The sequence below is a fragment of the Eumetopias jubatus genome, unplaced genomic scaffold (genome assembly GCF_037043125.1).
Source record: "Eumetopias jubatus isolate StellerSeaLion01/CBP00866 unplaced genomic scaffold, mEumJub1_p1.0 scaffold_13, whole genome shotgun sequence".
NCBI classification, from domain to species: Eukaryota; Metazoa; Chordata; class Mammalia; order Carnivora; family Otariidae; genus Eumetopias; species Eumetopias jubatus.
This window is the reverse complement of record NW_028274819.1, coordinates 51,699,353-51,714,203: the sequence shown is the minus strand read 5'-3', so window position 1 is coordinate 51,714,203 and position 14,851 is coordinate 51,699,353. Positions and strand designations below refer to the sequence as shown.

General features: G+C 37.2%; 1 protein-coding gene and 1 pseudogene across 1 annotated transcript; both read right to left on the bottom strand.

Annotated features, from left to right (window-relative positions):
- Positions 1-570: 570 nt before the first annotated feature.
- On the bottom strand, positions 571-1,534 carry LOC114219379 (olfactory receptor 52N5-like; annotated as a pseudogene).
- Positions 1,535-11,750: 10,216 nt separating this feature from the next.
- On the bottom strand, positions 11,751-12,715 carry LOC114219380 (olfactory receptor 52N1-like). Its single transcript, XM_028116942.1, is given in 2 exon segments — positions 11,751-12,641; positions 12,644-12,715. Coding segments are annotated over 2 exon segments (963 nt in total).
- Between the last annotated feature and the right edge of the window lie 2,136 nt (positions 12,716-14,851).

The following is a 14,851-nucleotide window of genomic DNA, read 5'->3' as shown; positions in this document are numbered from 1 at the left end:
GAGAAACTGTATAGGTGTTTTGAGTCATATATTGCCTTTATTATGAAGGGCGAACTTATACCTTGTAAGCATTCTTTATTCTTGAGTAAATTGGTCTGCAAAGCTTTTTACAATATGATGTTTACTAAATGCCATTCTTTTAAAAGCCATGACTGCCAGTTTTATCTGCCTATTATCAACCTAATTCATAAACTGCATTTTAGTTTCAAAAACTGCCCAGGCTGGAAAAAGTCCTGAAAAGCCATTTTGTTTCTTCTCCAATAGCAAGATTACAAACATAGAAAAGACACTAAAGACCTCTCTCAGAAAGTTAAGAAATATCTTACATGGATACATTAGAGAAAAATTATAAGGAACCCATATCAATTACCTGATTAAAATTAGTGATGGAGAAAAATAAAGGGAAGGCACTGGGTTATAAATCCAGAATTAGCAACAAATTTCCCTTCTATCACTGCAGAAAACATACTCTGGGATAGACCTGGACAATATAAGATACCTCCCGAGTGAATGTATGATGTAACACATGAGTGGCTTCCTTGGTGTTTTTTCATTCGTCTTCTACTAATTTCAATTGTCCTGCATACATGTACATTTCTCACCCTGGAAGAGCTTTATGACACTGTCTCTGATGCTATGTCTTTATCCCATAAAAGATGGGGTTGAGAGCTGGGGGAAGTAGAAGATAAAGGTTAGCCACAATGATTTGGAGAGAGGGGGGAATGGTCTGTCCCCCAAAACAGGGGGTAAAGAAAGTGAAGAATGCTGGAACATAGGTGATGATGACGGCAGATATATGGGCAGTGCAGCGGCTGAAGGCCTTCTGCCGAGCATCTGCTGATGAAAGGCTTACCACAGTCTGAAGGATCATAGTGTAAGACACAGATATACAGCAAGATGTCAAACACTCCAATCAGGAGGGCAACCATCAGACCATAGATGACATTGATCCTGATGCTGGCACAGGACAACTTCACCACTGAGATGAGGTCGCAATATGTATGGGAGATAATATTACTTTGGCAGAAGGGCAAATGCTTGACCAAGAATGGGAAAGGAATCATCAGCAACACACCCCTCAGGAAGGTGGTAAGTGCAGCTTTGGCAATGATAGGGTTAGTGAGTATGGTAGCATAATGCAATGGGTAGCAAATGGCCACATAGTGGTCCAGAGCAATGAGCATGAGCACACCAGACTCCACACCTGTGAGGCCATGAACAAAGAACCTCTGGACTAAGCAAGTGTTGACGTTAATTTCCTTGAAATTGAACCAGAAGATGCAGAGTGCATTGGGTAGTGTAGTGGTGCAGGTAATGAGGTCAGTGAGGGACAGCATGGCCAGAAAGAAATACACTGTGGGATATAAGGACTCCTCATGATGAATGAGGTACACAAGGCCAAGGTTTCCCACAAGAGAGATGATATGCATTGTGCAGAATGGAAGGGAGATCCATACGTGTACTCTTTCTAGACCAGGAATTCCATTAAGAATAAAAGGTTGGGGACAACATATGAATTATTGGAAACCAGCATAACTAATTCAGTAGAGGAACTCTATTTATCCAGAAGTCTCTGTCCTGAGAAGAAGAAATTAAGAAATAAAAATTTAATTCAGAACATCCTTGAGAATGCAAACTTAAATTTGGAATATAGTTACATTCATAATAGTACCAACAACTCTAAATAATCGTGACTATGAAAATACACCATTTATTGAACAATACTACATTAGGGTAAGATTGTGAATGTTTTTTAAGTGTCTAAATGTAATTGTAAAGCCACAATTACAAAGTGGTTATTTTCTTTGACATCAGATAGAAGAAACTGAGGCACAGAGATATCAAATGATGTGTCATAAAACTAGATTCTGGGATAGAAAGGATATTTATATATGACTCTAACATTCATGCAATCTCTTTACTCTGCATCCTAATATGACAGAGTACCTAGCTTATGATAGCAAGTTATCATTGCATGGAGGAGGCCTGAAATTTGCTCAACACATTAATCTTGTGTGGCAATATGTAATGGGAAGATTATGGTTATTTATATCAAATAAGATCTTGTTCAAATTTTAGCTCTTTCCATACCAATTTTATGACTTGGTGAAGTTTGCTTCACTTTTGAACCTCAGTGACTCATTTATAATGTATGACTAATGATACCTTCCTCAAAGAGTTCTGAAAAATAATCAGAAGTTTATTTTACTCCTAGGTTAGTATCATGGTGATTTGGGTATATTAATTCAAAATACAAGCATAGGTGCTATATGGCTACGAGATACCAGGATAGTGGCCATGAAGGTCAAGCTAACTTGATTGTCCCATGAAAGAGAAAAATAAGAACCTCTACAACAATAAACAAACAAACAAACAAATAAATAAAACAAAACCAAAAAAAAAAGAAAGAAAAATAAGAACTTCCCTTTCTCAAATACCCTGTAATTCGCCAAGGCAAATGAAATCATCTGTCTCCTTTCCATGTCTTCTGTTTTTACATAATTCTTGAAAAGCATATTCTCTTTCTTAGAATATGTCCACTCTCATTACCTCAAATCTAGCCAACATGAAGATAATTTTAAGGTAGTTAATTTTATAAGAAACTATGTAACAACTGTCGAGTCCTCCTTCTAAATGCATGCTGGACGTTTCCACGGACAGTTCAAATTCACCATGTTGGAGACTAAACTCATCACTTCAGCCTCTATCCCATGCCAGAATAGGTTCATTTTCTTGAGATCTGTCTTTTGGACAATGGTGTCATTTTCTACCACGTGAGCTACCAGCATCTTTGTGATCTTCTCAGGTATTCTTCTCCTTCACCTTGGGTAAAATTCCTTTACAGCTCAAGGTGCTTCAGTTCTCACTCTGTCCAGATCACTTCAGCATGTCTATTACCTGTCCTCTATTCTCAGACAAGACTTCTATTTTTTAATCCGGAAACATTTCTAATATTGCCCTTCCTATCACCACTCTTACTGTCTTTGAAAGACCACCTAGCTACATCCACCTATTTCTTGGGTTGGCCTCTTGTATTTTTCAAGTCAAATTTGTTTTATAGCATAATTTGAGGATATTTTAATCCACGGCTTAATAATCTTCTATGTTTTCCCATCAATTTGAAGGTAGGGCTCAAATTTCTTGGCATTGAATTTAATAGAGTCAAATTTAGGTGCTCCTGCTTTGATGTGTATCCTAGCATTTCCTGCTTAAATTTTGATAGATTTCATGCCAATCCCCAAATCCTACATATACTTCAAGTTTATGTTGACTTTGTTCCATTTTTTCCCTTATTTGAAATCTCTTTGTCATGTACTTATCTTTTTTTTTAAAGATTTTATTTATTCATTTGAGAGAGAGAGAGAGCATGAGCAGGGGGAGAGGCAGAAGCAGGCTCCCTGATGAGCCAGGAGCCTGATGTGGGGCCCCATCCCAGGACCCTGGGATCATGACCTGAGCCGAAGGCAGATGCTTTACCATCTGAGCCACCCAAGGGACGCTTGTCATGTACTTATCTTGACAAGTCACTTTCTTTGAACATTGAGGGAGAATGTTACTTCCATTATTTATTTCTTTGTTTATTTCTTTATTTATTTATGGGTTTATTTAATTTCTCTTTTTCAAGTTTTTATTTAAATTCCAGTTAGTGAACACACAGTGTAATATTAGTTTCAGGTGTAGAATTTAGTGACTCATCACTTACACACAATACCCAGTGTTAATAACAATTGCCCTCCTTAATACTCAAGACCCATTTAGACCATCCCCCTGCCCACCTCCTCTCCAGCCACCCTCAGTTTGTTCTCTATCGTTAAAGAGTCTGTTTTCAGGTTTGCTCTCTTTTTTTTCCTCCCTATGTTCATCTGTTTTGTTTCTTCCTTTAAAGAAGCCCATGTATCCTGGAATCCAGGCACAGGTTGTTTAATTTGCTTCCCAAATCTATTAGTGATTATTTCAGAATGAAATCCAAGTTTTTCTTTTCTTTTCTTTTCTTTTTTTTTTTTTGAAATCCAAGTTTTTCTAGCTCAGACTTCACACCTGTTCCACTAAAGCCAAATCCTTTTTAAGGCTAACAAACAGTACATCAGTCAGTTGCTTTCTCGTTTGTTTGTTTTTGTTTTTGTGTTTATTTGTTTGTTTGTTTCTCGGGAGGAATATGAGGCTTCATGTTTCTAACTTGGGACCTCTACAGCTCCTCCTGCTTATAATTTCTCCCTGCCCAGTACTCCAGCCATCTTCCAGGTAAAGAACAGGGTTGTGTGAGATGATTCATACTTTCTCTTCCAAAGGGGGAGGTAATTTGGTTGCAAGTACCATTCAGACTTACCCTGGAACTCCCCCACTTCCTTATTTTGCCTGTGGTTCTGGGGAATTAATAAGGAGACAGAATACAGGAAAGGATTGGAAGTAGAATAATCACAAAAGTATAGGAAGAGAAATGCACCACAAGGTCTTCATTCAGTCTTGTGTTGAGCCTTTTCCAGTGGAAGAGACAAAGCAACACACTGTACTACCAAAAGCAGACTATACCATGAATGCTGCACCAAACCCCCACACATCAATCATATTTTCTCTTCCCTCCTTGATGATGGTAGGCTCCATTACCTGGTCCAGGTGTCTAAGCCTCCAGGATCTGATGGAGAGTACCGTGATTGACACCATCACTGCTGCTTCTGTGTTCCCTCATCCTATGCTTGACAGCCGTTTGACACAAAGTGTGTGCAGCACCCATTGTTGCCTCTGGCTGTTTAAAACAGAAAACAGCCTCCTTTATATTATCACTTGATCCCAACCCCCAGAAAAATCTGGATGAATCAGCTACTGCTTAGGATGTAGGAAGGCCAAGAAGCCTTGCTTTCTCACTTTCTTCTCCCTTCCATGCTATGCTATGTTTCTCTAGAGATGGCCTATGACAACATTTCTTTTTTTCTTTTTTTTTGGAATTTAGGGTCTGAAATACAGAATAAAATTGTATCGGACACCTGAAGAATCTTCTCCATGATCCCCTAGAAAAGAATGTCAGGAAAAGCTAGATCCAGAGAAAGGAGTTCTAGATTCTTTGAGATTGTTTCAAATTTTTTTTGTTATTGTTTTATAACATTTTTCCTGAAATGTCAAATTCAATTTTTTATTGACCTATGATGTTATCACTGAATATTTCAAGCCTGAATATTTCAAGTTATGGACCCTAAATTAACTTAAGCAATTCCATTTGTTAAATTTTAAAATTTTCCATTAAGCATCTACCATGTGTCAGGCAATGAATGCTTTGGCAAGGTGCATAAGGCCTTTCTTTGCCTCTGCTCTGGTTGTTTTAGGTTTACCTTGTGCATAAACAGCCAACTTGCATAGCAACTCAAACCTCTTCTCACTTGCATTCAGAAAAGACAGCAGCAATACCTTTTGGTTTTCTATATTTGCCTATTTAAAATATATTTACTTACTTATTTAAAATCGTTTATGAATTTAATCACATTCCTATAATGAGTCTGCTAATTCAGTATTATCATGGCCATTTTACATAACCAGCGTTCTGTAGGTTTTATAGCATGCTGAAAGATACAGAATTCTGTGCTCCCTACACTAAATACTGGTGACACAGCCCCTCTCTCTTAAGCAAAACCAGATACTCTACTTGAAAGTTGCCTTTCTTCCTCTCTGGTACCTCCATTATTTTCCCTATTTTTTATAATGATGCTAACCTGAAGACCTGTGCTAGAACTATTTGTATATTTTTATTATCCCTTTACTGACCTATAAGCTCTTTATTATATGGGCCAATCTCCCACCTATTTCACCCCATGAATGAGGACAATTCCCGAATTAAAATTAAATTAATTGGAGTTAGATTGGCTGACTGCAAGTTGTGTGATGAATTGAAGAAATGAAACAGGGTGGGGAAATGTGAGCTAGTGACTTTGAGGGAAAAGGGTGTGCCTATTTATCTTTCCCTGAACTACGGCATTTTAGGATTATTATTCTAATCCTCTGCTTCTGTCATTATACCATATATTTGTGAAATGAATAAACATAAACAGAAGAATTCCCTAAACTGTAAAAGAGATTTTGATATCATCTAGATTCTCTCTTCCCACAGAAGAGCACACATCCCTTGTTAGTACTATTGTTGCTTTGAATGTGGAATGACCATTACTTTCCTAATTTTCCCTAGCTTAAAAAAATCACCAATAACATCCTCTACAGGGCAATGCCCTTGATCCTGAGGATCACACAGGCAGGTTGGAAAAAGCCGAGGCTTTATCATGGAGTAGCCTAGGATCAAAATATCTGGAAGGCATTACCTTACCTACAGTGTAGCTCCAGATAAGGAGTATGAGAGGTGCTTATGCCAGGGTGAGGGCCCAGGAATGTATATGAAGGTAGCACCCTGGTTTCACCTCATAGAATTTAGGTCAGAAGTGCTTAATCTGGCTGACTTCCCATGGGAAGGGCATAATCTCATGCTCAGGACTTCCAAGTCTCTGTGTGAGACAGTGCTTAAGAGACCTGAGAGACAATGGAGCCCTAAGGGAAAGCATGATACAAAGCTTCATATATTTGAAGGAAAAATAAAACACTAAACCATAGCTGGTCCTCAAATGAGGGCAATGCAGAAGGGAATTCCCATGGTACAGATATCTCACCATTAAGATTACAAGTTAGAAATTCTGTCTAAAGTGGTTAAAAATGAAGCAAATTGTATGTGTGTGTGTGACTTTACAATCAATAAGTGTTTAGTTGTTTGTTATTCAAATTTCTAAAATATTATACTCCCTAACTTAAAATAAGAAAAATGTAATAATTAAAACCTTTTTAAGTAACATATACTTCCATTTTTTTTAAAAGATTTTATTTATTTATTTGAGAGAGAGAGAGAGAGTGTGTGAGCACAAGTTGGGGGAGGTGCAGAGGGAGAGGGGAAGTAGAATCCTTAGCTGAACTGGGAGCCCTATGAGAGGCTCTATCCAGGACTGCAGGATATGATCTGAGCCTAAGGCAGCTGCTTAACCAACTGAGCCACCCAGGCACCCCTAAATAACATATACTTCTGACACCAAGAAATACCTGCTATTAAGATTTAGTGGGTCTTTATTTCCATGTATATGTAATTTTTAAAAAAATCAGGATCATAATTCATGGGCCATTTCATCATTGAATAGTGTATTTATATATACACACACACAGATAATGGAATATCATTCAGCCATGAGAAAAAAGGAAAATCCCACCAATTATGACAACATGGATGGGCCTTGAGGGCATCATGCTAAGTGAGACAAATCAAAGAAACACAAATACTGTATGATCTTACTTATATATAGAATCTAAAAAAGCCAAACTCATAAAAGCAGAGTAGTATGATGTTTACCAGATGCTGGGGGAGTAGGAAATGGGTATATGTTGTTTGACTAATAAATAAATCCTGGAGATATGACACGGCATAGTGATTATAGATAATAGTATTGTACTCTAAACTTCAAACTTACTGAGAGAATAGATCTTAAGTGCTCTCACCACAAAAAGAAATGATAATTATGTGAGGAGATGGAGGTGTTAGCTAACACTATAGTGGTAATCATATCGTAACATATAAAAAGGTATCAAATCAACACATGTTGTACACCTTAAACTTATACAATTTTATGTGTTAATTATATCTCATAAAATTTAAAAAAGGACAAATCAATTCTCGGTGACTTACACATTAACTTAAATGAGTTTTTTCTAATCACTTTTTAAAATTTATACAAGATAATCCCTCTCAAGAAAATGGAAATAAAGATGTGGTTATGTGATAGTAAAGAAGAAACTGCTGTCTTCCTTCTGACATTCCTCCTATCAAATTGCAAGGAGATACTAAAGTAACATATATTTTAAAAAAGTAGGGGAAAAAAAGAAAAGTAGGAAAGGGAAGTGATTAAATAGATAAAGAAATGTAGTATATATGTATAATGGAATACAATGCAACCTTAGAGAAGCACATTTTGCAAATATGCAACAACATGGATGACCATGAAGACATTATGCTGAGTGAAAAATGTCAGTGACAGAACAAGTAGTGCATGATTCCACATCTATGAGGTAGCTGAAACAGTCAAATTCATAAAAATAAAGAGTGGAATGGTTGTTTCCCAAGACAGGGGAGAGGGGAAAATTACTAAATAGCCATCATAAAGTTTCAGTTAGGCGAGTTTAATAAGCTCTAGAGATCTGCTTTACATTGTATGTACAGTCAACAAATGTACTGTACACTTAAAATGTTTTAAGAGGATAATTTCATGTGAAGTATTTTTACTTCAATAAAATAAAATTTAAAAAAAAGAAACAACATGAGTTTTCTACGTTCAAATCCCAAATCTCTACCTAAAATCTATGTAGCCTATGACAAATTAATGAACTCATCCAAGTTTCAGTCTCCTTAAAAATAAAATGCAGTGAATGATGACTATCTGCAGAATTGATTCAAAATTGGAGATAATGCATGTAAAGTATCCAGGATAAATTAATTCCTAGTGTGTCTAAATAAATAATACTTAATCTTGTTATGGAAGGAGGGAGGGAGAGAGAGAAAGAGAGAGGGAGGGAGCAAATATGTATGAATGTGTAAGTTTCTAGTAATATAATCAGAAGAAATTGAACACAAGAATAATCGTTGAAAGTTGGTCTACAAGAAATTATTCTCATCTTCAATCTTCTTCATTCAGAGTGCTGGGAATTCTTTTTTCCTTTCCTAGACTGAAACCACTAATGTCTGAATTCCATGTATGAGCATGTTTTGGTTTATTCTGTCATTTTGCTGGAGTACATCCTCAAATAACTTTGTAAGAAAAGTAGTTACACAGATCTCCTTTCTTCATTTTTGCATATCTAAAATAACTTTACCATTCACATATTTGGTTATTAAATTAAGAACAGAATTGTATCTAATAATTATTTTCATAAGGAAGAAAATGGCTATGGTCTTCCAGCATCAATATTTATTGGTAAGGAACCTTTTCAATTACAGAAATATGAATTTACTTTTTTTAACATTTTAATGTTTGTTTTCCACCTGAATATTTTAAGGGTTTTTACATTATCTTTATGTTCTTTAATTTCATAGTAGCATGTCCAGGTTTGAGTTTTTATGAACAATTTTCTAGGTAGTTTGGTATTTCTTGATTATTTCTTAAAATACAAATTGTTTTTTAAATATTTTATTTATTTATTTGAGAGAGAGAATGAGATAGAGAGAGCATGAGAGGGGGGAGGGTCAGCGGGAGAAGCAGACTCCCTGCTCAGCAGGAAGCCCGATGCGGGACTCGATCCTGGGACTCCAGGATCATGACCTGAGCCGAAGGCAGTCGCTTAACCAACTGAGCCACCCAGGCACCCTTAAAATACAAATTTTTAATTTTGTTATAGGGAATATTATTTTATAGTTGTTTGGAAAAATTCTCCCTTTGCCTGAACAGTTTTCACTTTTAATGTAAATCCTAAAAGTGAGACTTCTGCCCTCCTGGACAGAACTTTCATATTTCTTTATTTTTTTTTTCACATTTTATATTGCCTTGCCTTTTTTCTCTTTCTGTGAGATTTTTGCAACTTTATTTTCCTTCCCTTACTTATTTTTGCCATCAGTCATTCTTTTCTGTTATAAAAGTCATTTTCTAATTGTCTGCTTGCCCTTTTTCCATAGAAATCCTTTCATTGTTTTATGGGTGAAATACATTATCAGATATCTCTGAAAAGTATTGATGCTGGAAATATTCTCCTGCAAAAATAATAAGGATGGTGACATTGGACAGATACAGAAGGGAATGTAATCCTGACCTGTTTGTAAAGTAATATACATTTATATCCAATAATCATATCAATATTTGTATAATTATAGTAATTCAAATACTGTTTTATTAGTTTTCAGCTATTGCAATCGAATGATAAATCTAAGAAGATTTCTAGAATTGTAGCTAATGGTACTGATCTTAAGAACAGGAAATTAAAGGTGATCCTGGGTGGCTCAGTAGGTTAAATGTCTGCCTTCAGCTCAGGTCATGATTCCAGGGTCCTGGGATCGAGCCCCACTTTGGGCTCCCTGCTCAGCAAGGACCCGACTTCTCCCTTTCTGCTGCTACCCCTGCTTGTACGCTCTCTCTCTCTCTCTCTCTCTCTCTCAAATAAATAAATAAATAATTTTTTAAAGAACAGGAAATTAAAAATATATCTGATTAGCACTGAGGTTGGAAGTAGTAGGGAAAGAAGGAAACTACAGAGACACACATTGTGTGTGTATACCTGTACGCACTATATGCACACACAAATAAGTATGTACAAATCACACAGGTGACAGATATTGTAATTGAGTTACAACCCTCACTGTCTATAACAGGGTAGTTTGTAGTCAAATTAAAGTTCAAACATAGCTTGGAGTAAAAGAAGAAATCACCAAAAAGAAGAAAAATAGCTATAAACACACACAATATTTTTAAGAGGCTATCTCTGGAAAGGAACTAGATGGAAGAGATTTTCAAGATGGAGGTTTTCATTTTTTTTAATGATTATCTCGTCTGTGTTGTTTGAGCATACAAATATGCATATTATTGATACTAAATTTAGCAAACTATGGAAAGAAATTAAGTATATATACTTTGTAAGCCATGGACAGACAAACAGCACAGGAGGCAAGGAAGAAAATGTTTCACAGTTTAGAGAGTTCAGAGAGTGTGCTCAAGACATATTATTTTAAATAAATATTTTATTGAACTATAATATGCACACCAAAAGGAGCACACATCATAAGTGTACAGCTTCATGAAATATTACCAAGTGGACATACTTTGTAATTACCATTCAGGTCAAGAACTAAATCACTGCCAGCACCTCAGAAGCACTCCTCATACCCTGTTCAATCAATCCCCAGACTTTCATACTCAATGTTAAACATCATCCTCATTTCTAAAACCAAAAATTAGTTTTGCCTGCTTGTGAACTTCATCTAAATGAAATCACACAATATATATTATTTGGTCTCTTTCACTCAACATTGTATTTGAAATAGACTACAATTATTTATTCAATTTGGATGTTGAAGGATATATGTTCTGGGTATTATGAATATGCTGCAACTTACATCTTTTAGAAGATTTCTGATGAACATAGGTATGCACTGCTGGATATACAGTTGATAAACTTGGGGAATAAAGCAGGAGAAAAGAACTTGGGAAAGAAGAATGAACTCCAAGTATTTTTGGCAGGAGAATGCTGAGATAAATAAATTAGCACAGACATTGATGAACATGGCTCATGTTTCCCAGGGATTTAAAATTTTTTAAAAGTTCAACTCTAATCCTAGAGATCCAATAACTGTCCCCTATGAGTAAGAGTCTTTGAAGAAGGGGCGCCTGGGTGGCTCAGTCGGTAAAGCATCTGCCTTGGCTGGGGTCATTATCCCAGTGTCCTGGATCCAGCCCCGCATTGGGCTCCCTGCTCAACGGAGAGCCTTCTTCTCTCTCTCCCTCTGCAGCTCCCCCTGCTTGTGTGCTCACTCAAAAAAAAAAAAAAAAAAAAAAGAATCTTTGAAGAACATGGAATTTCAGGAGAGAAAGTCTTTACTAATGGGCATAGTGGTACCCTTTAAAAAAAGGTAGAAGAATTAAAGTCCCATAGAAATATTTCCTGTGGCCAGATATCTGCTTTCATTTGGAGACTTCCTTAGAGACTTGGTGATTTCAACCTGGCTAAGAGAATTCTAACCTCTCAGAAGACTCTACTTAAATGTTATGAGAACTGTCTTTTCCCTTAAGCAAGAATCTAACGACATTTTCTCGTATCTGCTTGGTTTTCACCCCATACACAATAGGGTTCATTGTGGGAGGCATGAGTAGATACAGATTAGCCATAATAATGTGTATGTGTGGAGGAATAGTGTGTCCCCCAAACTGGTGAGTAAAGAAGGTGAAGAAGGCTGGGACATAGGTGATGACAATGGCACAGATGTGGGCAGTGCATGTGCTGAAGGCCTTCTGCTGAGCATCTGCTGATGAGAGACTCACAACTGCTCGAAGGATCATGGTGTAGGAGATTGTGATGCACAAGATATCAAAGCCCCCAATCAGGAAGGCAACCATTAAACCATAGACGGCATTGATCCTAACATTGCCACAAGATATCTTGGCCACAGACATGTGGTCACAGTAGGTGTGAGGTATAACATTGCCCCTGCAGTATGGCAGGCGCTTGGTGAGGAAAGCGAAAGGGATAACAAGTACTACACCTCTAAGAAAAGTGAGGAGTCCAGCCTTGGCAATGACCGCATCAGTGAGGATAGTAGCATAGTGCAGGGGGTAGCAGATGGCCACATAGCGGTCCAGGGCCATGAGCATGAGCACCCCAGATTCCATCCCTGTGAAAGTGTGCACAAAGAACATCTGGGCCAGGCAGGCCTTAAAGTCAATCTCCTTGAGGTTGAACCACAATATGCAGAGGGTATTGGGAAGAGTGCTGGTGCACATGAGCACATCTGTGAAGGAAAGAAGGGCTAGAAAAATGTACATAGGTCTGTGTAAGGCTTCTTCAGAGTCAATGAGGTACATAAGGCCAAAGTTCCCTGTGATGGCAATGCTGTACATGGTGCACGGGGGGAAGGAGATCCACAAATGCGCACTTCTTCCAGCCCAGGGATGCCATTTAAGATGAATGAAGCTGGAGTTAGGCTGGTGCCATTTAGGAACAACATAACATCTATTGGAAGTTCATGGTACAGCAGTTACAGAATTGTTCTGTAAGCAGAAAAAAAAAAAAGAAGAAGAAGAAGGAGGAGGAGGAGAAGGAGGAGGTTCAGAGAGTAACTGACCAGCAGGATTTTCTTCCTCATAATGGCTAATTTGTCTTGCTTGTAGATCAATCACTAGATACGGTCTTTTATGTTGACTATGTGACATATACACAGTTTGGGTCCATGCCTTAAGCATTAGATACTGACAAGATATACTGACTGAGTTTAATGGATGTGCTGGATCTGGATGTGTCTGGGGTTTCTGGTTGTCATGATTTTGTTATCATAATTTGCAGTCCATTCTCCAGGCTGAAGTTAGTCACTAACTGACCAACTGGATGATCAAGGATTGATGGAAATATTTGCCATGTACTAAGGGCTCATCATCTTAGAGGTACCTATTCCATTCTAAAATGTTAACAATTTTCAATGGTTCTTGTGGGCTCACCTTTCTAAGGTAATCAGTCTTACTAGTGGACTACCCTGACAATGACTTAAAGGGGTTAATTTTAGCACAAATTCCACCCTTTTGGTTTGGAAGAAACTTAAATTCAGAAAACTATGAATCATAAAATGATCTTAAAGGTAAAAACATAATAATCTCCTTTTAATATCATCAAATGGCCACCTATTACTGCTCTTGGGTCACTACCACCATAAACAGTGGGTGAAGAATCACTGGGAATGTAGTAACTTATAAGACCTTAATGTTGTTCTAAGGTTAGAGTCTCTTCCAATGGACCCTAGTCTAATCCAATGTGAATGGAGGTACTCATCATCTTAAACTAAAACAACTGACATTTCCTTTAGAACATAGCACTTTATTTTCTCCCTATATCACAATTTCAGGGAGCCATAGAATTGAATATTTCCCAGCCTACATAAACTCCAAAACTAAGTTTTTCTAGTATAAGGGAGATATTCAATACATTTTAAAGCCCATAAAAAAGGATTGGCAAAACATTTAATAGTAAGGAGGAGAATATTTATTTGGTGTGATAGTATATGTGAGGAGATAGGAACAAAGTTATGAGCATATGATGGATGCATATAGGATGCAAAAGTCTGAAGAAGTGGGTTATGTTGGGCTGGAATATGATAATTTAGAAAAAAATGTACAAGTAGTAAAATAAGGGTGATAGTCCTATAGTGGGATGTTGAAAGGAAAATAGTCTCTTTGAATAAAAAATATCAATGCCGAAATTAATAGTACCTCCTGGACATATGAGAAGTGACCTCCCTGCCACTTGAGAGGTGTCTCTGTTGGAAATCTAAGATTGTATAAACTTGGCTCTGCTCTCCTCATATGCCTTTTATAAAATTTTATATATTTTTTAAAAGATTGAGGCTGAGTATATGAAATCTAGAAGCCCTTTGAATTGAGAAATAATTCAACTATTATAACTATGAATGAAATGGAAGCAATTTCCTAAAAGAAAAAGTGGATGAAAAACAGAAAACTATGGAATAAGGCTGTCCTCACTCTTCTGTTTTCTTCCACTGCATCTTGGAAATGCTCATTTTAGCTTCCACAGCTAGTGGGACTGATTACCTCTCTTTAGAATTCTCCTCACAAGAATTAAATTTCAGTAGCTGAAATATTAATGTTTTTATCCAAAGTGAAAATGCAGCACGTAAGCCAGTACGTAAAAGCAGCTGTATAGTAGGGCACACTGTGTCTTTTCAACACTATCTGACAACTCTCTATGCCTCCTCCCAGCTCAGCTGTCATAATTTGCACCCACTTCTTTAATAAGAAGAATGCATTCCCAATTCAGAAATGTGCTCACCCTGAAAGCTACTGGAGTTCTTCAAGAAACTGAAGACATATCCACAGATTAAGTCATATTCATGTCTATGTGATGCTTTTGGTCCTGCTGGAGAGATCTAATACCTATTTTGGGGCCATGAGGAGGCAAGTGGAGGAGGGCAATTTTCTATTCTGTGTGTGTGTGTGTGTGTGTGTGTGTGTGTGTGTGAGAGAGAGAGAGAGAGAGAGAGAGAGAGAGAGAGATTCTAAAGTTGGGAGCTGGGAAAACTTAATTGCTACTATCTCTTTCTACTATAGTCTCAGAGGAGAATTGATTTCCTGTGTGT